This window comes from Populus nigra, chromosome 5 (assembly GCF_951802175.1).
Source record: "Populus nigra chromosome 5, ddPopNigr1.1, whole genome shotgun sequence".
In the NCBI taxonomy this organism is placed as follows: Eukaryota; Viridiplantae; Streptophyta; class Magnoliopsida; order Malpighiales; family Salicaceae; genus Populus; species Populus nigra.
In genome coordinates this window covers 15,570,936-15,594,221 of record NC_084856.1, presented here as the reverse complement: position 1 = coordinate 15,594,221, position 23,286 = coordinate 15,570,936, and the positions used below count along the sequence as shown (strand labels likewise).

Below are 23,286 nucleotides of genomic sequence, written 5' to 3'. Positions count from 1 at the left end.
TTAACACAGATGTCCGAACTAGTTTACACCCACCTCGACTAATCTCACAGACCTTAAAGTTAACAACCATTTAAACCTCCAGTGATCATCATATTAACAATTACAACACTTAAACCTGAAACCACATAAAAAAACAAACCCTTTGTTCCTAAATTCTTATCCCCATGATACCTACCATATGATTATCCTAAGCCTATTATTAACTATTCCTTTAGCAATTAAACAGAACAGAGCCTCTTTTCCTCTAACTTAATGCAATTAAAAAATGGTTTACAGAATAACTACGGGTGTGTGTTCAGTAAGATAAAACAATTTTATTTTATTTTACTTAGATTTCTTTTTTCTTCTTCTGGTTTTTCTTCTCCAATAAAGAATTAGAAAACATCATTTTTTCAGCCAAAATGTAAACTTAATTCATGCCACTACTTACCAATAGCCATATATTTCCTCAACTTGGCATTGACCTGCAACATAACAGCAGGGTATTATTAACAATTGTCAATCTATTCATTAATTACTAATTTTAATCAAGCGAACTAATTTCATAGAGAAAAAAACAAGATTATCCAAGAACAAAGAAACATGATTATCAAATACTTGCATGGCATATAATATATTATTTCTGGAACTTAATAATTGAACAGAATTGGATCGCTGTCATTTCACATGTAAATACACCAGCGCCGATGCACATCTTAGAGCTAAAGCAAGACCCACCTGTTACAGGACATCATTTGACCTTAAATTAACGTTGCTTGCCGAGGAATAGGAGGCCTATAATTTGACTAGATAGGGTGAAGCAACTTGGTAATCTAGTTGAGCTCATTAATGAGATGCATCAATCTTTACTCAAGGTGCAGTGTGGGATCAAGCTCACGAACATTCTAGTTTGCTATGTCGTTTTCTAAAGAAAAACTTGCCCTCTACTGGGCTACAAAATTAAAATAAACAGAGATAGATATAAGTTGATTTTAAGAGAAAGGGGTGATTTTCTACTGGAGCTACAAAATTAATCACACCTGCTACCTGGGTCACTTTCCCTTTTGCTTTTCTGCTGGAGCTACCTCCAATTCCTCTTACTTTGGAAATAACGATTGCCCAGATGCCTTCAATCTCTCCTCTTTTGTCAAGAGGAGAACTGCTGCGCAGAGGAGAAGAGAAGCTGGGGCAGAAAAACACAGAGAGATGACTATATACATATATATTCATGACATTGGGCTATTTTCCATGTTTTTTTTCCTTTTATTTTTCTTGAAAAAACAGAGCAAAACTCTGTTACTGAACACACCCTGCACAATTTCAGCTCTTGTAGAAAATTACTTTAATAATCTCCAGTTACACAAGATATGCCTCCAAGTACTTTACTCAATCTTACAGGCTTTGTTTGTATTACTTTTTGCTCATGTATACTTACAATATTATATAATATCTACAAACTATTTAATACGACAGTTGATAACATCAGTCGCGATTAAGGATGCAGAAACAGTTGGCGCCATTTTGCTCAGCATCTCCCTCATCTTGTTGAAAGCCATGTTTGTACACGGCTAGTGTTGTATATTCATGACTGATCGGGTTTTGCATTTCTGATCGATTGCTACTAAAATCTTTTCATTTGTCACATTGGACTACCAACACTGATCAGTTTCCCAAGTCCGGCCACTATAGCCCGAAAACCCCACGTTGGTCAATGGCCGCTGCTTCCTTATAAATAGCTTACTATCATAAACAGCCCGCTTTTCCGGGTCTGATAGAGTTGAATAGGCAGCGTGTAACTTCATAAACTCGTCAGCAGACGTGTCTTTCCGGTCCTCGGCAACCACGTCAGGGTGGTAAGTCCTGGCCAGTCTCCGGTAAGCAGTCTTGATCTCCTGGTTTGTTGCCCCCACCGGAATCCTTAGAATCTCGTACAAAGATGAGGCCATGCCTTGAGGTTTCTTGAGAGACAGATTTCGCGGCGGGAGAGTGGTGGTGGTGCTGTTTGTTACTAACGCTCGCTTGAATGTTACACGTGGAGGAGCAGAAGTGAAGAGACAGGGAGAGAGCATGGTATGGCAAAGAGTGTTGTGGTTTATGGGTTTTGAAAGGGAGATGGGTTGCTGGGATTTTTATAGAGGTGGGTTTGAGATTAATTAACTATGGTTAAGTGGATATATATATATATATGCTTATCTGTTATTATGTGTTTGGGTGAGTTTTGAGGTCTGGGAATGACTCAGCAAACAATGACTTGTCCAATTTGATATTTTGATTTTTTTAAGTTTGTGGGGGTGAGGGAGAGGGCAAAATCTTGAATGTGGAATGGCAATGATGGGTCTGTGTCGTCTTCTTCGTCTTCGTCTTCTTCTTCTTCTTCTTCTTCTATCCAATTATGCCCTTTGCTTGCCAGATGACAACAAGGATATTTGAAGCAACAAGTGAATTTATTGAATTTAGCTATTGCTCCAATCCATTTAGATCTTTATCATTAGGTTGCACATTCAATGGCAGAACTTAAAGAGTGAAAAAAGGTAGCAGTAATTAATTAATTTAATTTCTCATGCAGCACAGGTTTTATCTCGACGTAATAAATGAATCCAGTACACAGACCATATATATAACAGTGGCAGTATACTTCTTCTTCCTCCTCCTACAAGATACCCCATAAGAACATTTGTTTTTCGCCGCCGACAGTTTTTATTTAATTGTAAATAGGGAGTTTGAAATTGGAAGCAGAAACAGTTCTTGGAGACATAGCATTCCAGATATCATGGAAGCTTTCAAAGCAGACATAATTCTGTTGATTAAACCATCTATAATGCTATGACCGAAGAATCGACCTTCTTTTTTCCAATCTTTGATGTTTGAATGTAGAATTCCGCCTCCGATAGATGTTTCTTTCTTCTGGGTCAAAGCATCATAACATCATACTTTCTTAACCTGGTTTCACGGGCGTTGTTTTTTATTTTATTTTATTTTCTCCCCATGGAATTTCTACGCCTTTTCATTTTGAAATCTTTTGAGGTCATCTTACATATATTTTTTTTTACAAATTGTTAATATATATTTTTCTTCATTTTATAGTCATGTCATTTCATCGGGATAAACTTCTACGCAATGAATCTAAGACCAGTATTTTTGTGGTCTAATATTTAAAAACAAATCATTTATATTAAAATTAAGAGATTTATGAAATCTTCTTCTACTACGTACTAAATCATCAACGAAGTGTTTATTATTATTTCTTAACTACCTCTTCTTTCCCATTCAAAAGAGGTGTTTATTTCTTTCTTTTATTAGATGAAGTATTTGTTTGTGTGAATTAAAATATGGGAGGTACCTAAAACTAATATGTAAGTATTTATTAATGACATATATTAAACTGACCCGTATGAAAATTTCACATACAAAGATCACTTATGTGTATGAAAAGACTTTCTTAATAATTGTATAAATGATCCTTAAACTTGAAATCATTAAGTAATCTTATATAAAAAAATAATATGTTTTGATCCTAACTACATGTTGTCTTAATCAATGATAATAAATATGTAGATATTGAATATAACATAAACTATATGAAGATATTTGAGTAATCAAGAGAGCATTCATTTCCCTAGATGATTTGAAAAAAAAATATTATATATACTTTGAAATAATATTGATTGTGAGTCCCTGTATGAGGTGGAATAAGATTTAAAAAGGTTTTTAAATTTTGTTCAAATGATCAATGACTATAATGTTGAGAAAAAAATATATTTAAAATATCCAATATATTTCATGCTAAAATGTCCAAATTAGAAAGTACTTAATGAATGAATACTAATTATATTAAGAAATTAGTTATTGAAAGGTTATATCAAACTACATATGACTTATCTCTTATTTGGCGAACCATAACACTTTACTAGATAATGCATTTGATCTTCAAATATAAATCAATTGATTTATTGAATTGATAATGAATTACATTGTTGAATTTATTTAATCTTATTTTTATTTAGAATTGTGATTTATATTTTGGTTAAAATATTAGGAACTTAAATGGTCATATAAATTAAGAATCATTGGTAAGAAATTAAACTCGAATGATTAATCAAGTATGACTTGATTGTAAATAAGTTTTAAAAATTAAGAAATAGAATATAATTAATATAAATGATTACAATTCTAGACCTTAAAATATCAAGTAATGACTTGATTGTATAGATTTCTAAAATTGTCTTGAGATAATGCAAGTGATATTTTTTACGAAGGAAAAGTGATGTTTTACCATTAATGGTGTTATCGAGTTTTCTTTACAAATAAAATTCTATGCCTCATTTTTTTTTTAAAAAAAAAAAGTATTGCACACACTTTAAATATCAAATACACCTATATAGATAAGTAAAATAGAAAAAAAAGATTTAGTACTCAAGATATAGCAATCCCTCTCATCTAAAAAGATTTTAGAAGATTTCTAATCTAGTGGTTTAAGTGGATTATTGTTAGAAATCAAATAATTTGATGGCTTATGATTTTTGATAACTCAATCTTAAAGAAGTGATCAAATCTTAGAAGAAAAACTAATTTTTTAGATAATCTAAATAACCCTATACTATATATATGTTTTTTTTTAATTATTGTTTTCATGTATTTTAGAAGAATCAACATTATTAGCCTTGGTTGGGCCATGTGGGGCCTGGCTAGGCCTGCATTCTTATTCCCTTTCCCTTCTCTTTGATTTAGAAAACCCAACATTATTGGCCTTGAATGTGTCCATTACAGACAAGGTAGTTGCATCCATGGCCAACCTTCACTTCTATGACATGTCAAGGGGGACAATAGTTAACTTATCAATTGTATTTCATCCTAATTTTGTCCCTAACTTTGCCGATATTTACCCAGCTCAAGTGGCAAATTTATTTTCAAGCCTTTCAATGCTTGGATTATCGTTAAAATAGACTTTGAGCCGATAAAAAATTGTTTTCGTATAAATTGTAGCAAAAAGAGTTGTATATTCGGCAGATTATTCCGAAAAAAGACGGGCACTCGTTTTATTTAGTCTTTTCAGTTGTTTATTCTCCTTGTAAGAGTTTGTCAAATTTGGCCTCATCTTTATTATTACTGTGATGATTAAATTAATCTTTTGTTGTGGCTGATATATATTAAGTTCGATTAATTTCTTCTCTAACTACTAATATTATATATTAAGTTCGATTAATTTCTTCTCTAACTACTAATGATTAATAATAATATTAGTTTTTACTGAAAAAAGAAAAAGAAAGAAGATAGCACATAGGTTGGCCTCATTATTATTGGAAGACTAATGATAAATATTCTCCAAAACAATAATTCAAATCTTTATATATATATATATGTCAAGTTGAGGATGGGATCTCCATGTCATTTGATGTTGTATTCTGTAAAATAATTGAATAGTGGAATGAATTTCAACAGCCTTAAGGAGTAAACAAGAGTCACATGACAAACAAGTCACCAAAAACCTAACTCCATGAACAGATTCCATGGATGCTCTGTCACTTTCTTTCAAGGGGAATTATTCTCAGGACAAGAACCAGTTGGCGCTGCAATTTGGGTGCGGTCCCATCCTTGTTATTGTGTTTTCTGTTTTCAATAGATTCTTATGTTCAAATCTCTTCTATATAATAAAACAATGTACTAACCTTAAACATTAAAAAAATTTAAATTTTTAGAAACAAGACGCATTCTCAAACTACGCGCAAAAATATATGGATAAATCATTATCGAATATGAAAAGAAATAATGAAACATCAAGGGGTATAATTAAAAAAATTTATTTGCATCCGCTATACACACACACACTATGAATTCCATTAATATTGTTTGAAAGAAAGATTTAGTTGGATTATCACATAAATCAATTCAAACACATTAAATTAAACATATATAAAAAAGGTTGTCATTGTCTAGAGAAAAATTAATGGTATTAATATTTGTTTTGAGTGGCAATCTTCCAAGTCATTCAAACATGTATATATCCAAGAATCCACGATGGTAATAGTTCCATGAAAGCGACATTAACCCTAAAATTATCTTCTTGTCTCCTACACGTTTCGTTGTCGGCAATGAATTAGTTTTGTCCATCAAAGTGTCACTGTTTTTTCCTCGATTGATCTTGAGTTCTATCCCTTAATCTCTTGTCCTCCCTCGACAACGTCTAGCCGCGATCATCATTTTGTATTGGAAAATTATAATTCAAGCACAGACTTTTCATGTAAATGTTAGTCCCCATCAGTAACAGTGTACACATATTCTTTTTGTTCATGTTAATCCCTAGGCAGCCATTCACATGAATGGGACCTTGGCTAGATGCGATTCACCTTGGCTGCGTTTTATATATTACCATCCACGCACTTCTGTAAATGGGAATTAAGTAAAAAAAAAACAAGGGGGAGATTTAGGGTGATGTAAAATATCTAAAGAAATTCATAAAAATCAAATAAATACATAAATCAATAATATATTGACAAATAAATCAAATTAATAATACTATGGGTCAATTGATAGATGGTTAACTCAATATATTAATTGAGCTCACTTCTTGATGAGCTTACTGGGCTCGCTTTTTCCTTTTTCATTTCCCGAGCTAGTTATTTTTATTATTATTATTTAGAAAGATAGAAATTTCATTTAAGGGAAGGTATTTCTAGATCTGAAGCCAACCAAAATACAAGAGGATTTTGAATTATATTGAATGAAACGAACTTACATATCATAATAAGGACGTTCAAAAAACATAAAATGAAATTTTTATAAACTAAAGATTCTAAAGTTCATATCTAAAATATAAAAACTATTTTAAAAAAAATTAAAATCTAAAAATATTTTCAGGACATGAGGAGATAAACTATCAAGCTGCAAGATACTAAAATAATCAGATTTAGATATTTTGACATGAAGAGCTGGAGAAAGACTTAACAGGAAAAAAAAAGTAGAGGTTGAAATCCAACTTGATCAAAACTAGAAGAATTAATTAAACTTAAAAAACTTAATTAAACTTTTAATTGGTTTAATTGATTTAATTAAACACTTAATTGAATAAAAAAAATTGATTTCTCTATAACAAGTAATTAGAGGAGGTAAGTTTAATAGTGAGCATATGCACCGTTGTGTTGAGTAGAAGACTAGGACACTAAAAAGATGAATCAACCATGGTGAAGATCTGTAACCAAGCTCTGATACCATAAAAGTGTTTGACAGACAACAATATATGGTTGAAAACCTATTTGCCATATTAAGGAGATGCCTATCCATTATATACAATGGTTACAACTATGTAATCCTAGATAATAGGAAATAGTAAATACAAATAAGCAAAGTAATATCCTACAACTATACAAGAAGATATTGTGGTAATAGAAAAGGAAAACAACATATCTTAGGGATCTCTCTTATGAATAAGGATAAAAACTAGTCGTATTGGCTTTGGCTTCAAGACCTTTTTAAGATAAAGATCAAATGGTCAATTTAACCCTTTCATTTTATTTTTCTTTAATTCTGAACCAATAATTTTAAGCTAGATGAAAAGCGAGATGTGAAAAGTGTAACTCAAATAAGTTCTTTTACACGTGTTAATTTGAAATGTCAAGAATGGCTTACAAGGAACAATCAAATTTTAAAAGATTATAAAATAAGTAGGGATACAATATCTTATAAAAAACTATCTAAAAAGATTAAAAAAAAAGATGATGTCATGTTGCAAAGAAAGATAAGAAAAACAACCATTTTTTTGGCTTTCATCTAGTTTACCAAATAGGTGAAATTACTATTCAAAGTACTAAACTAGAGTTAGTCTTTAACTAAAAAATCTTTCACTAAAACAATGATATAAAAATCATTAGATATATGAAAATAAGAAAACAACTAAAACAAAAGGAGGATTCATTGTAACCTCCCTCACATTTTCTTATTCATCACTACAATGTGGTGACTTTTTTTTTTCCTTCAAAAGAAAAATTGCTTACCTACGGTTCATTAGGCATTATGGATTTGTTTGGAGATATTTTTGTCTATTCAATATATTTATGAAGAATAAAAGAATCAAAATATCTCTGGTATAAAAAATAAAATAAAAACCTAACATTGTAGGGCATGAGTGTTGTTGTCTTTTTCTTTTTTTAGCATCCTATAAGATTATGTATATGACCTTAAGGAGAAAAAAATTAAGCCATTAATATAGGGGTATTGGTGTCTTTTTCTCTCATTTTTATTGTAATTGTTTGTTTGGTTGAGGGTAGTAACGTAATTTAAAATTTAATTTATACTTTTTAAATGCAAAAGCTGCTAGCGTGCAGGAGATGCAACACACTTTAGGCGGTGCGTGTGGCGTCGCCTAATGGTGGAAATGAGTTTCCATCGTCTCATTTGGTTCTCCTTTGTGTCGTTTTCCTTTATTGGTAGCGTGTGTCTGCTAAAGGTGATCGGTTTTTCGCTGACGTGTGTCTACTAAAGGTAGTCGGTTTTTCACTTGTGAGTCTTTATTTCTTTTTTTCCCCTTCATTTCTCTATCCTACCCTAGAAAATCAACTCTTGTCCTTATTGTTATTGGTGTTTTAGATTCAGTTTTTTGAGTTTTGATTTTTTTATCTTTGTCCTTTTTCCTTGTGTTAAAGTTTTATTTTTTTAATTTAATCCTTCAATTCTAATTTGTATAAGTAATATTCTCAATTTGGTCCTTTTACTCTTGATTTCTTTTTTTTTCCCTTAACTCTTTTTTCAGAGTTTTTATGGTTTTCAATTTTATCCCTCATATCATTTTTTTATTTATTTATTTTTTAACAAGAATAATACTAATTTTAATTTGGTCCCTTTTCTTTTGGTTTTTTATGTTTTTCTTTTGTCCTTTAGTCAAAGTTTTTAATTTTTATGGTCTTTAATTTTTCCTTCAAATCAAGTTTATATCTTTTGTTATTTGAATAATAATAATAATAATGTTGGTAGAGCATTCTAAATTCTAAGAAATTCTAAATTACATTTTAATAAATTCTAAATGAATATAAATTTCAATTCTATTCAAATAAAATGAATAAAAAATCAAATATATAAAAATATTATATAAATTAAATATATTATATAAATCTAAATGTATTAGATGTAATCTATTTATTAAATATAATAGGTAATTAGATGTAGAATATTTGGCACAACTATTCACAAACAGGATCTAGGTAGTGTGTGTCAATACTAAGACAAAAAAAATACAGATATAGTCAAATAGTAAAATTTCTCTTTGCAAAGAAGAAGACACGATAATAGTAGTGGTAACAACAACAACAATAACAACAACAACAACGATGATGATGATGATGAAACTGTTAAAAAAAAGCAACTGAAAAAGAAGGGGAGGTTCCTTGTAACCACATAGACAATCCATTATTCACTACAATAATCAAACTACGTCTATGACCTTTTAAAAAAGAGACTTGTCTTGGAGCATGTAATGTTTTTTGTATTTTCACACGGCTTATTAGTTATTATAGATTTAGTTGGGGGTATTTTTGCCTATTCAATATTTTTAATAACAATAAAACAATAAAAATATATCCAAGAATAAAAGAATCAACAAAGTAGGGATAGGGGTATTTCAATATTTAATTTTTTTTTTATAAATAGTCAAATTACACATGCTCCCTTGAATCTAATAAATATAAGTAATTGGGGTTGAATCCAATAAATGTAAGTAATTGGGGTAAGGGATGTTAGGGTGTTTTAGCCTAAGTTTTTTTTCTTAGTTAATTGTATATTTAATTAAGGGTGGTAATGTAATTTAATATTTAATTAAAATTTTTTAAAAATATATTAACACATTAGGCGCCGCAAACTTTGAAAGGCGTGTCAGATAGGATGGGTGGGGGGCGGGCGAATTGCACCTTAGCGTGACCAAGCTTCTAATTCTCGACGTCAATAACGTTTGCCTAAGCCTTGACTTATGTTAACCTTAATTCGGACAAATCACGGGCTTTAAGAAGTTGTAGAGTATTTCAATCCAAGATGCCGACTCCATGGACCGCCCAGCACGATGGCTCGTTAGCATATGGGCTTGCTTCGCTACAAATCTTCTTTTGGGGTACAAAAGGAATCAGCAGCGTGAGAGGCCTTCCCCATCGGTCAACTAGTAAATGAAATTCATCTCTTAATTCACCCGAAACAAAAGAAATACAAAACCCTATGTGTTCACTAACTAAATAATTTGGTAAAGTCCTTCGGTAGGCTACATTACATGGCTCAAAAAGGCTCTTAATAAACTTAAAATAACTGAGTAATTGATTGATCCTACTTAGCTTAGAATCACTTGGCATGGTCTGCCATCTATCAGCAAACTGGTGTTCAAATTCTACTCGCAACAGAAAGAAAAGTAATTTAGAAATGGATTGCTCCTTATTTTATAACTCAAAAGCGAATAGACCTTCTAATAAACTAAAAAACATGGAATCCATGATTCTGGAAATTTATCAAGTTCATATTGAGCAAAGAAACCATCCGACAGAGTATAATAAACAAGAAACTCATCTTGGAATTACTAACGATACTGTAGGTATTTTCTGAAGTTTATTTTTTATTTAATTATATGAATAAGATTTTTTTTGTGGTTCTTGGATGCTGTTAGATATGGGGTTTTTCTTTCAGAATACACACACACACGCACACGCAGAGAGCAAATTTAACAAGGAACGCTGTCATCCAACCAAAACTCTGCTCAGTTGTTCACAGGGCAGTTGGTGTGCGAGGTTTATTAGAACAGAACTCGCTAGAAGTTGAGATTTTTATTCAATCAAACCTCATTAATGACAAAATTTTTTGATAATAGATCTTAAGATCCAAAAACTTTCTGGCTCATGAATTACACCTATCAGACTATCATAATTCACAATTAAACCAGGAAAAAAGAAGAAGCATATTTCCTCCGTTCAGTTGGGTATCGTGCTATTGCTGACAGGAAACAACGTAAATGATCCGGTAACATTTTCCACCATATTAGGAGAATCTATCCTTGTAGACTCCACATTCTTGTCTATGATTTGGTCTCTACAAATGGGACAACTTGAAGTTCTTGATGATAGCCAGTTATCGATGCAGTCCTTATGGAACATGTGCTTACACCTAGGCAAGACCCTTATGAACTCTCCATCAGCATAATCATCCAAGCAAATTGCACAGCTTTTATCAGAAAACGCGAAAGGAGAAGAAGAAGAAGATGATGATGATGATGATTGTGGCAACGTTGGGGCTGAGGGTGGTGTTTGCTCTCCAAAGACAAAAACTGGGAGGGCTACAAGTTCATGGTGGGTTTGTGTATCAGATTCACGGGAACATGAGTTGGATGTTGTTGGATTTTGTTGATTATTAGAAGGAAAGTTGATTAAGCTGATAGAACACTTGCAGATGGAAACAGAAATGAGAACGACAAGAATTAATATCATAACAGATGCAATGCCAATACCTGCAATTGATCCTCCTTGGTCTGCTTGTTCCTCTTGTCTTGGCAAATTACCATTCAACATCTGTCTACTAAAATGATGATACTGATCCATCACAATGGTGAAAAGCTAATGGGGGTTTTGGTGAAACCAGAATCTTGTTAATTGTTATTATTTATGGAAGAGAATTGAGTGGCAGCCAAGAAATGAGAAAGTCCCTTGGTGAAGTTTCCATGCAGCTTCCTTCAGAGTTCATAACTGACCAGAGTCAAATTTATTATAATAAAGCATTTAACAAATAAATTATGTTGTCAAATATTCTGGGCTAGGCTGTTTTTTTTCCAATTTGATTTGAGACGTTGCAGATTTGAATCCGTTTGCATAATTACTATACTTGCCGAGCATTTGTAAGGAAAGTATGACATATTTGCTTATAGGACAAACTAGGTGTGGTCACATGCTATGTTACGGGGCAGATTACTTTTTATGTAAAAAAAAAATAATATTTAAGGTGCTGTAAACATGATTATATATATATATATATATATATATATATATATATATATATATATATATATATATATATATATATATATATAAAATCTTCATGATTCAGGCTGTATATCCAATTAAGTTAAATAAGTTAATTTTAATTTAATTTAATGATAAAAAAAATAAACAATAATAGTAAATGAATCAAATAAAAATAAAAATAATCATGATATTATGATAATTTTATTTAAAAAAACAAATAAACGATGTAGCTCTAGCATATTAAATATAAAATAAATAAATTGAAAAAAAGACCTAAAATAATTATCTAAAATCAATTCGAGTTAGCATGATAAACTTGCAATTTCATTTTAATTATTTGATTTTATTGAATTTTTATATTAAATTTGGTTCTCGTTCTTTTGATTGTTGTTTTTTTTTTTTTTATCTTTTTTTCTAATTGAATGTGTTTTCAATTTAATCCCTTATCTTTTGATTTCAAAATATTTTTATATCTTAGTCTTCATCTTTTTTATTGTTATTTTTTTATTGTATTTTTTTCAAATTCATCTCTTACTATTTTATTGATTTATAATTTTGTTTTTTTAGGGCTTGCGTATTGTGGGGTTGGTTTCGGGCTCTTGACCAAAGTCACCGATTTTGAAAGTTAATATGTGTTGAATTTAGTCGATTTTTTAAGTTTTTTTTTAAATTAATTTTTTTAATCACTTTTATCTTTAAACATTTGATTTATTGGGAATTGATCTTTTTTTTATCGGGTTATCCCAATTCTATACTCTTGATCGCGGGGTTAACAGATTGACCCGGGTTTACACAAATCTATTTTTTTGCTGCTTTTTTTAATAATTTTTTTTATTTCACCTTGAACATTAAGTTGTTTAACAATTAAGTTTCATGATTTTATTTAATTTGTTTTTAACAAGATTATCCCAATATCACGACCAAGTTAAAGATTTTATATATTAACATAGATAAGTTCATGTTTTTTCTTTTCCATGGTTAGTTTTTTTGTCAAATTATTTAGTATAGTTACATTTTTTATTTGTATTATTTAGATTAATACTCAATCGAGTTAAAAACCCGATTCTGAAGTTATTTGTGCTTTTTTACAAGCACTTGTATTTTGCGCACGGGTCATAGCATGGCCCTACCTAGTCGTTGTCACCAGACCTACTCGCTGCCTAACTCAAGGGTTTCCATGCTTCTCTCTTAATAAATAGAATGGGATAACAATGGGAATTTTTGTATTTGTTTCCACAATCTAAGGTTCCAGAGGCTCCAAGTTTTCACTTGCCTACTAGCTGCTGCCCGCCTCTTATTAAGGGTTCATAAAGGGAATATAAAAGCATATCGGCTGGATTAATAATCAATTGCCTAAAGACAATTGTATATCACAGCGTGCTGATTGTATCATCACATTAATTATAAGTAACAGAAAAAGTGCAACAATTTCACATAACACAACCAGCTGATGCAGAACATCTTCAGCTGGTGCCATTGCCGAACAGCCTAAAGCCCTTCGATTGAACAGAGGACTGGGAACAAATTGTTGAATGGGGAAGGGAAGTTTTACAAAAACTGCAGCAATAGTTATTTACAAATAAAGTCACAAGCAGTCATTTGTGCCTGGATTTGGAAGAAGCCCATTTGAAGTAGCCTCAATTTGCTTCAGGATTGGATGCAGGTCCCCACAAGACCAAAAGAACTTGAAATGAAAAGGAGCATCACCAGAGAGGTCAAACACTATCTGCCACAGTCTGCACAGTACAGAAGGCCAGAGAAGTTGGTCAAATGACAGGTCATTTACAAGAATTGCTTCATTGTGGACGTGCAAAATGATTTTAACTTATAATGTTCCAAATGCATTTGATTTGTATACTAAAACATAGTTGGATGTATGCGTATCATTGAATGATTGGATGTGAACAAGGATTAGGGTGAATAGCAGGCAAAAAACCTGCGGCCTAAAGTAGGACCTGGTTTCTTTACTATCCGAGCAACACAAGGTTCCTTGTGAGTTGTGACCCTTGCAAACAGGAATACTATTCTGCATGAGTTGCTGTATCTTCTGCCACTCCAACATAGCACACTATTTTTCTGTCTCTCAAGCAAACCATCATTTCCTTCATCTTGATCCTGAGAGACTGTCCTTGAATTCACTTTGCAGTAATTGGGACTGCTGCTTTTATCATCCATTGCATGAGAATCACTCGAGTGATTTCTAGAGATTGGTTCTGCCGGCCTAGGTGATGTTTTAGTAGAAGAGTTCTCAACCACAGTGCTAAGGTTGGGACTTATCTGGAAAAAAGATCTTAGAGAGAGCTGGAAACACCGACTTTTTCTTGCTTTTTTCTGGGTTCCCTCTGCAGGCACCAACTTAGTATGCTGACTTTGCAGTATCACTGTAGTGTTAGGACGGTCCTGATTCTCATCAGTGAATTCACGTCTGTTTTCGAAAAGGCACCATCCAAATCTTTGGTCAAAGAACATGAGGCACTTGTAGATTAGCAAAATATACTGCAGCCCTTGAATGATCTTTAATGCTTTAGCTGCATACCCGTACAGTAGCATCTCCATCTGAAGATGAACTTGATATCCTGCAGGATTGAAGTCATGTAGCAGCCTGCCTTATCATTAACAAGGTCACTGCACAAGGTTAAGGACTTGGGATTAATACAAGGACAAAATTGAAAGAAGAAAAGATGTAGTAATAGAATTACCAAAGGAAAACAAAAAAAAGGGGGGGAGGATGATATCTAGCACATAATAGAAACAATAATCTAGAACACAAATTGTCATACCAAGAGTTTGCTGGACACCATGAATCATTGGCAGATAGATATCTAGCAGATAAAGGCAGAGTGCTATGTGTGGGAATATCATGGATTTCCTCCAAACTTGTATAAACAGGAGCATGATCTGAGCCTTCCAATCTGATGCCCCGCCCTCCTTTCCACCTGTGTAGCCAAGTAAAGAAAGCTATGGTGTTTGTAGTATGCAGACAGACTCATTGGTATACACATGAACAAGCTAACATATATATATATATATAAACATGCACACAGCATCGAGAGGTTCAGACAACAAAGAAAACTGAGAGGTTCCATGGCATTGCCACATTCAAGATATAGCTGGATCGAATGATACCTAGATGTATCTCCAAGTTTCCGGCGTTTATACTCTGTCAATATGTCACATTCCTTCACATGGCAGGACAAGAAATTATGGCCTTGCAGGTCATGCTCTTGATGCAAGCATGGTCCAGCACAAAGAATATGGTCAATCCTACTCCCAAAATTAAATTGTTCAGCACCTGTACTCGACGACCAGCACGTGCATGCTCCTCTTCTGCAGAACAATTCAGGATGGAAAAACTAGGACTCGGTACGAAGTTTTCCCAAAGAGAAGGAAGCAAACATATAATGACTTCATAATGATGCAAGTAAAAAAGAACTTTTAAATATACTACTCAATGGAAACTTCAATCAATCAGAAAGATACCCTCTGAGGAAACAAAATTTTAGCAACGTGAAAATTTATAATGTGCAAGATATGAAGGATTATTGATCAATCACAAAAGGAGATAAGAATTGATGAACTCTTATTATGAAGAGGTTAGTAAACATGGACAGTGAAAAATACAACACTATCTATTTAAGAACTGCAAATCTCTGTTTGCTCTCCAAGTATAACTCAACCTATAAATCAATAATTAAAACCACGCAAAATGCAAATCAAGTGAATTTTTAAACCTTTCAGGATGTTTTTCTCTGAAAAAATAAAAAAAAAGAGGCCACCTGACTGCACTAGCATAGACCTGAACCATCTTCCAAATCTACAAAGAGGAGAATAGAAATATATTCAATGCTTGCATTGACTGTTAAAGTTTTATAAACTTGTACAAAGCTACAACACACTAAGACTGCTCCAGATAGTCATAGCATTATAGACAAGCTCTGCTTAAAAATTAGTTCATAGCTTCCTCATTCTTCTCAAAATCGGGGCCAGCATCACATCGATAAAATCAATCAAAGCATACGGAACTCTTCATCACTCATCCGTGATAAACTATGCAATACACTACCGACATCAAGTACTCGAACTTAACCATCAAAAGACTAAAAAGCAAACGTGATATGTGGTATAAACTTCTTCATGTCAACTCATGCATAATCACCAATGACAAGGGCGGGAAAAAAACAAAGTTAATTACCTGTAATATCTTAAAAAACTTCATCTTAAACTCAATTCTCTCCATATCTTCACTCGCCGCTTGAGGCCCATATGCAAACTTCCTACACATTAACACGCAGCAAAATGATCATGATCGGCAATAATACAGCGTCCTTCACCATCAACCTTAACAAGCCCATCTTTGGCAAACTCTTGAAGCCCTTTTCTTCTTTTAGACCAATCAACAAACCTGGTAAAACCCTCCTCTGCCGCAACCGGCAATGCCACTTCGGAACTCGAAAAAGCAGAATTTACACAACAAAATGTTGCAACCTCTGTAAAGATAGCATAAAATCATCAGTAGAATTGCAGACTTTTAAAATTTATTTTGAATTTCATTGAACCAATTGATCAAACACCTTACCAGAGTACCCAGTAAGGCCTTTAGCATTAGCTCGAGTGCAAGAAAAAACAGGGCACGTACCCATCAGCTATTAATAAATCTGATGTTATTTCTTGGCTTTCATAATTTCGTTTCCTGTGAGTGAAATTATGAAGAAAGTCAAATGGTGCGAGAATTTCATTGTAGCTCTGAATATAAATGATTCTGGATGGATTGGAATAGTAAAATTATATATTAAAAGGATTATGAGGGGTATTTTAGTATTTTCATGTTGTATTTTTTATTTTTTAATCAAAAAATTGTTGGTGAATGAGTGGGTGGTGGTCGCGCCATTAAAGAGGCGTGAAATGCTTTTCAGTGGTCAAATTTGATCATCCGTTGTCTAACTAAATGCACAGTTGTGCTTTGTTCTACATGGTGCAATGTGTATAGACATATCATGATTGGATTATCGTCGGTGATCGATTGTTTGTGCTTTTTCTTTATTTTCTCTCCCCTGACAACTAAAGTGTATAATTGTCCTCTCTTTATTTGTTGTTTACTTGGTCATGCAAGATCCAAGTTACTTAGGTCGGCATGACTGACAGACCTTACCCTTTTACTCTTTAGTGACTTAAATTTAAGTATTTGGTTTAGGGGTATTTGAGTCTTTTCATCTAACTCAATGGTCATCAAAAGATTGTTTGGGGTGTATGCAGCTTTTTCAATTTTTAATATAGTTAAAGTATTCTTTTATACCTAAAGTCAATAAAAATTAAAACTGTTGATCAAGGGCTTGGCTTTTCATAATATTTGTAATAGTAAAAATATTTCTTTATCCCCAAATATCAAAAAAAGATAGGCTGTCGGAAAAGGATATTTCAAGTTTTTTTAATTTTCATGTATAGTACAATAACGCTTTTAGCCTTAGAAAGAATAAAAGAGTAGCTTGCGTCCAGTGTTTTTACCACATCCAAGTATCTTAGGTCTGACAACCACGATAAATCTAATCCACTTGGCATGGCTACCAAACCCAAAGCTCTTGGGATGATATTCTTTCCAGACCAAGTCTTTTGGGTTTTGCATGGCTGTTAGACCAAAAATATTTAAAATATTCTTTAGACTCTTAATATTTTTTATATTTTTAAAAAATATTGATATTGACCCGCTGCGAAGCGCGAGCCAATATACTAGTTTGTAACTATTAATTAAGATTATGAAGACAAAAAAAGAGCAAAAAGAGAGTTGGTGGAATTGTGATTGGGTGAGGTGATAGAGATTATAATAGCAGATATTTTTTAAAGTATTTTTACTCGAATATGTATTAAAATAATATTTTTATTATTTTTTAAAAATATTTTTGATATTAGAATAAATATAAAAAACAATTTAAAAAACAATTATAAATTTTATCCGCTTTTTAAAATGCAATACCAAACTAAGATGAAAGCGAAGCAAATGATGCATGCGAAAATGTCTAAGTTGACTACTGCCATTATATTGTATTTAAGTTACTATTTTTACTGTGCTTGCCATTGATAAAAGAGTTTTAAGCAAAAAACACTTTCAAAAGCAGTCTCAACACACAGGGATGGAGTTAGGATTGTTTGTTAGGAGGGGCCAAAATTAATATAACAAGATATAATATTTATTTTAATTTATTATGCATGAGTTGTAAAACAAAACCTGCATAATTTAGTTTTATTCATGTAATAACTTACTACAAACAAAACATGCATAATTTAGTTTAGAGCAATATCAAATTGAGTCAAAGCAATAAAGTTAATTTTATTTTCATAATGTATCTATCACTTTAATGTTGTTGGTCTTTATATCTATCAAATATAAACATACAAAGTATATAAGAAATATTAGTTAAAGCGAAACATTATTTATGTTTGATAAACTTTGAAATAAAGCAAAAAATAATAAAGAATCAATTCTTCTTAGTTTTTTCATCGTTCAACTTAAAATCAAAACATATATCGTAAGAAAAAATTGATAGTTTTAGTAGCTTTGCTAAAAACAAAACATAAAAAAAAAATTCAAGCATAATCAAAACAAACCAATAAAATATATCTAATTAATTAGAAAAAAAATTACTATAACAAGAATTCAAAAAACAATTGGTAGAACTAGCAGATCCGAGAAAAAAAAAAGAAGCAAAAATGATAGAATTATAAAAGAACCTCATCAAATTATTAACAAACATCTCAAAATAAAATAAAAATAGATTTTAAATTTAAATTATATTGTTTTGTTTGATGAAAGATAAATTAATTGAGGACTCTGCTTCAATCTTTTGTAGAAAACATTTGCTCATGATTTGTGTTTTTATTTCTCTATGTAATCGGTTGCAACCTGCAAGATTTATATTAGGGTAAATTAGTGGCTATGTTTTTTATTTCACAAATTTTAACACCATTAATTACTGTAAAGAATTAGTCCATGACTCTGTTTTATTCAACGTAGGTACAGAGTAAATTAGGAAATCCACGTGGGTCAAGAGTAAATTAAAAAATCAAAAGTAAAGTCACCATTAATTACTGTAATAAACCCACCTCTTTAAAATAAAAAATATAGCACCTCCTTCTTAAAAATGAAAATGACTCGAGGGGGGGCCCGGGCCCCTGCTTGCCCCCCTCAGTTCCGCCTCTGTCTACACACATTCTCAAACACCTTCTAAGCCATTAACTCCCTACCTAAAAAACTACAATTCAAATAACTACTTTTCTAGCCTTGAAACACAATTCATATAAACAACATATAACATTTTCAATCATAATTAACAAAATTATATAAATAATTAACATAACATAATATTTTATTAAAATTAAATAAACTACATCTATTTATAATTTTCATAACATTTAATGTAACTATATCTAATAATCATCTCTACTCATGGAAGTGTCTAAAGCGCTTGTGGACAAGTTTGGAGCTCCACCTTAAATCGTCCACATTGAGGACATGTTTATAGCATCCATGTAGGGGTGAGGAGGACCAATATCACCCAGCTCGTGGATGGATCAGGGATGCTCGTGGACGGACTTGCACCACCACCCCAACTCGTCCAACTTGAGAATAAGTATATGTAGGTTTCAACACCAATATCACCCCAGCTCATAAACAGGTCTAGGATGCTCGAGGACAAACCAACATCCTCAACGCTCCCATGATAAACAATATCATCTTTCGTTAATGTTGCTTCAAGACACTCATCATCCTTAATCTCTTAAAATACACCATGACATTAATTGAGTGTAACATTGGTCATAATGCATCTCATCTCATCGACACCATCACAGATAGCCATTATTGTTTTTTTATCCTCACACACTAAGTAATGGATCTATATACATACATTAAAAAGCAATTAGTACTCATCATATATAATAACATTAATAATATTTAATAAATATTGAATGTAAAATAATATTGCATATCAATCGATTTTGTCTTAAATATCGAGGAGTATAATACATTGAGTTATGTGGATGTCTAAGGAAACACGATCAGGTAGGTGTAATAAAATGATGTTTAATGGTTAGGTACCATCTCATGTAGATATCTGCATCAATCATCAAATGTTGCTCCTAAAAAACACCATCCATTTTAGTATACCAAATATCTAGGTAAGATTCATGAATCACTAAACAATTCTCATCACGTTTAGCGTAACTAATAATATACAGTTTATCATCAGTATTAATATAATCTGATATGTGTTGAGATATATCAAATTATTGCATTATCTAATATGGGCAATGCATGTTAACAATATTGAAGCAATGTAATGAGACTTGTGCTAACCAAAGCTCAGATTTGTCACGACATATAGGCAAAGTTAAAAGTATCAAGTTAACGGGATATGACATCATATAACCTATCAAAATATATGAAAGATTTATATTAGATAACAAGTTAAAAATTAAAAAATTAAACTTCAAAAAATACAATAAATTTGTAACCTGCACCTAATGTGCCTAATGTGTGTCCAACTCATCCTAGTATAACTCGTGGACATGAGAGGGATTTACTGTGAAATGTCTAGCATCACACCATCCTAACATGTCAAGCCACAAAGTACATTTTTTCATTCAATTTATATAAATAACATATTGATTAAAATTAATTTTATTTTATTATTACCTAGAATAAATGAATAGTGACCTCTTAGTGATAGTGTCCAACATATTTTACTCCAACTCTCTAGATATCTGATATGAATATATTCTCATGATTAGAGCTATATTAATTAACATTGACAGTTCTACGTTAGTATTTAAAATATAGTTAATTCTAACAATCAAAAAATTTAAATTAGTATACTAGAACAAATAATAGACACTTGGCAATTTATCTTTTATTCTTTAAACATACTTTACATTGTTGTTGGTAGAGACATGCAAGCATTACCCCCTGAATATAATTAGGAATGGCCTAGAAGTCCTCAAGTAGCATCAGAAAGAACACGAGTATTGCATTACCTGTAATATTCGTGAAAATAAAACCTCCAAACATATACAATATATATGTCTGAGCATATAGAACCAAGTGGTCCTATTTACTGAGGAGTTTTAAATTTATATCCAACTATGTCGATTTAATGCAATCACCCTTGTAAGCACTTACTAGAGGCACCATCTTAATAAATAATATATAAAGCATATTTGTCAATCAACCCTCTGCATCTTGTCATAGGGGCTCCATCTATCGGAAGGCCAATCAACATGGTGACATTCTATAGTATGGATGTAGATGGAAAGTGTGTGTCTCGCACCTTTATTGCTCAACCAAAGCTACAATTAATGTGTGGTCAAGATGTCACACAGTTGATTGATCTCATAAAAACTTGCCTTGATAACAAATAGGTGGGCATGCTCATGTAACTCCATCAATGTATATTGTTAAGGTGTTACAAGATCACCTCCTTGAAAATCAAGTAATTTAGTTATTTGAACAATTAAAATAGTTATTTAAAAATGATATTAATCTAGAGATATGACCTTTTCACTTCAAATATCATCTAAATGATATTGATCTTACATATTTAGAACTGACTTATTATTTGGACCTGCCTCAATAACCAGGTGGTCTTGTTTATCAGCACTTCTAAAAGCAGACAAACCTCTTCTAGTCCAAACCATGCCTCCATCAAGGTTTTGTATATAAAAAAAAAACTATTAGCATTGCAACACAATTTAATATCCATATAATTGAATTAATAACAATATTTTAAGTTTACATAATTTGAAACAAATGTAGCTATTAACATACGTTGTCTAGTTTTACAAGTTTTTCTATTACGACCCATTTGACAACTTATGTCATATTTATTCAGTGAGTACCCCTCTCTAGCATTCATCTCATTATATAGATGAGTGGATTTTCTTCGAACCTTATTTGTTTGTCATCTAGTTGGACATCCATATACATCTAGATCAATATATGCAGATCATAATGGCATATCAGGCAAGGGTTGAAAAAAAGGACTATATGTATTTTTGTACAACAAGTTGAAGTAGAAACTATCAACAAATTGCACATAGTCTATATTTTGTAAAGTTTGACATACTATTAGGTGTGAACATGATTGTTGATATAGTTTTCATTAACCACATGTACAAGTTGCTTCATTAATGTTAATCATTTCTTGGACTTCTTTTATAACACTAGCTATCAGGGGTGTCTCATACTAAAATAACCTCATTCCAAGATCAAATAGAGTTGTCATGTGTAATCTAGAAGCTGCCACATCAACAAGTAATTTAACTAAGACCTTTGGAGGCCACAATACATCACGACTTAAAAATTATCCAACTTTTTCTACGTGCTCTACAAATTATTTATTACACTTAAAAAAGTTATTTGCACTATAGCTGATACATGCGAGTCACGTATAGTTCTAAAAACTTTATTAAAAATCTTTGAAAAATTTGTCGTCGTATTGTTATAACGACAACCATCAAAATCATATGACAGTGCCCTTTTTTTTTAGGTTCAACTTCTAGTCATACTCTGATTGCATCATCATTTTCCATCATATCCTCGTATAAAATGTCAAACTCATGTTTTGAAGGATTTATACATATCTTATGCAACATATTTGTCTATGCAACATTTTTAAACTTAGTGTTGAAGTTACTCATAAAGTGTCGCGAACAATATTGATGATATTTAATAGGCTTTTGAAAAAACTGAGTCATGGAACTCTTAGTCACCTCATGTTTAACTGATATAATACAGAATTTAGTGCAACCGCTAATTATATATCGACGAAGCAAATCTAAAAACCAACTTCAAATTAATCGACAAAAACATAAATTCTTCAAATTTCACAATTATAACAAAATTATCAACCCAATTCATGTATTTCATAGCTAATTATCTTATTTTGTACCTAATTCAGTATAATTCATAATTTAACCTAAATAAACCCTAACTCTAACCTTAATTCACAATCAACAACAACCCCAAATCATTTATTATTTTATAAAATAATATAATTATCAACTCAAATTATATCTAATTAACCTAATTATAAAAAACTCTATTTTAAAAAAAAAATCCTTGATTCTAAACCCAAACATTTTTTGAATCAAAATTAACACATATTAGCATAAATTATATCAAATTGATATAGAAAAGGTGTTGAATATATACCTCTAAGTGTAGAATATGGGTGGTGGTAGTGATTGATGGTCGAAAGAGAGAGATGTGATGATCTTAAGAAAGGAAGGGAGAAAGAAATGGGGCTCTGTTTTAAATTTCATTTAAATTCATAGATAGTATCTG

The 23,286-nt window shown here is 31.7% G+C and overlaps 2 protein-coding genes and 1 pseudogene across 2 annotated transcripts; all 3 read right to left on the bottom strand.

Annotated features, from left to right (window-relative positions):
* Window positions 1-1,297: 1,297 nt before the first annotated feature.
* LOC133693119 (chaperone protein dnaJ 11, chloroplastic-like) lies at window positions 1,298-2,121 on the bottom strand. Its single transcript, XM_062114242.1, has one exon. The coding sequence runs from the start codon at window positions 2,046-2,048 to the stop codon at window positions 1,629-1,631; it is 420 nt and encodes a 139-aa protein (XP_061970226.1). The 5' UTR covers window positions 2,049-2,121; the 3' UTR covers window positions 1,298-1,628.
* Window positions 2,122-10,910: 8,789 nt separating this feature from the next.
* LOC133694826 (putative RING-H2 finger protein ATL71) lies at window positions 10,911-11,504 on the bottom strand. Its single transcript, XM_062116527.1, has one exon. The coding sequence runs from the start codon at window positions 11,502-11,504 to the stop codon at window positions 10,911-10,913; it is 594 nt and encodes a 197-aa protein (XP_061972511.1).
* A 1,763-nt stretch (window positions 11,505-13,267) lies between these two features.
* LOC133694825 (DNA-(apurinic or apyrimidinic site) endonuclease 2-like) lies at window positions 13,268-21,638 on the bottom strand (annotated as a pseudogene).
* Between the last annotated feature and the right edge of the window lie 1,648 nt (window positions 21,639-23,286).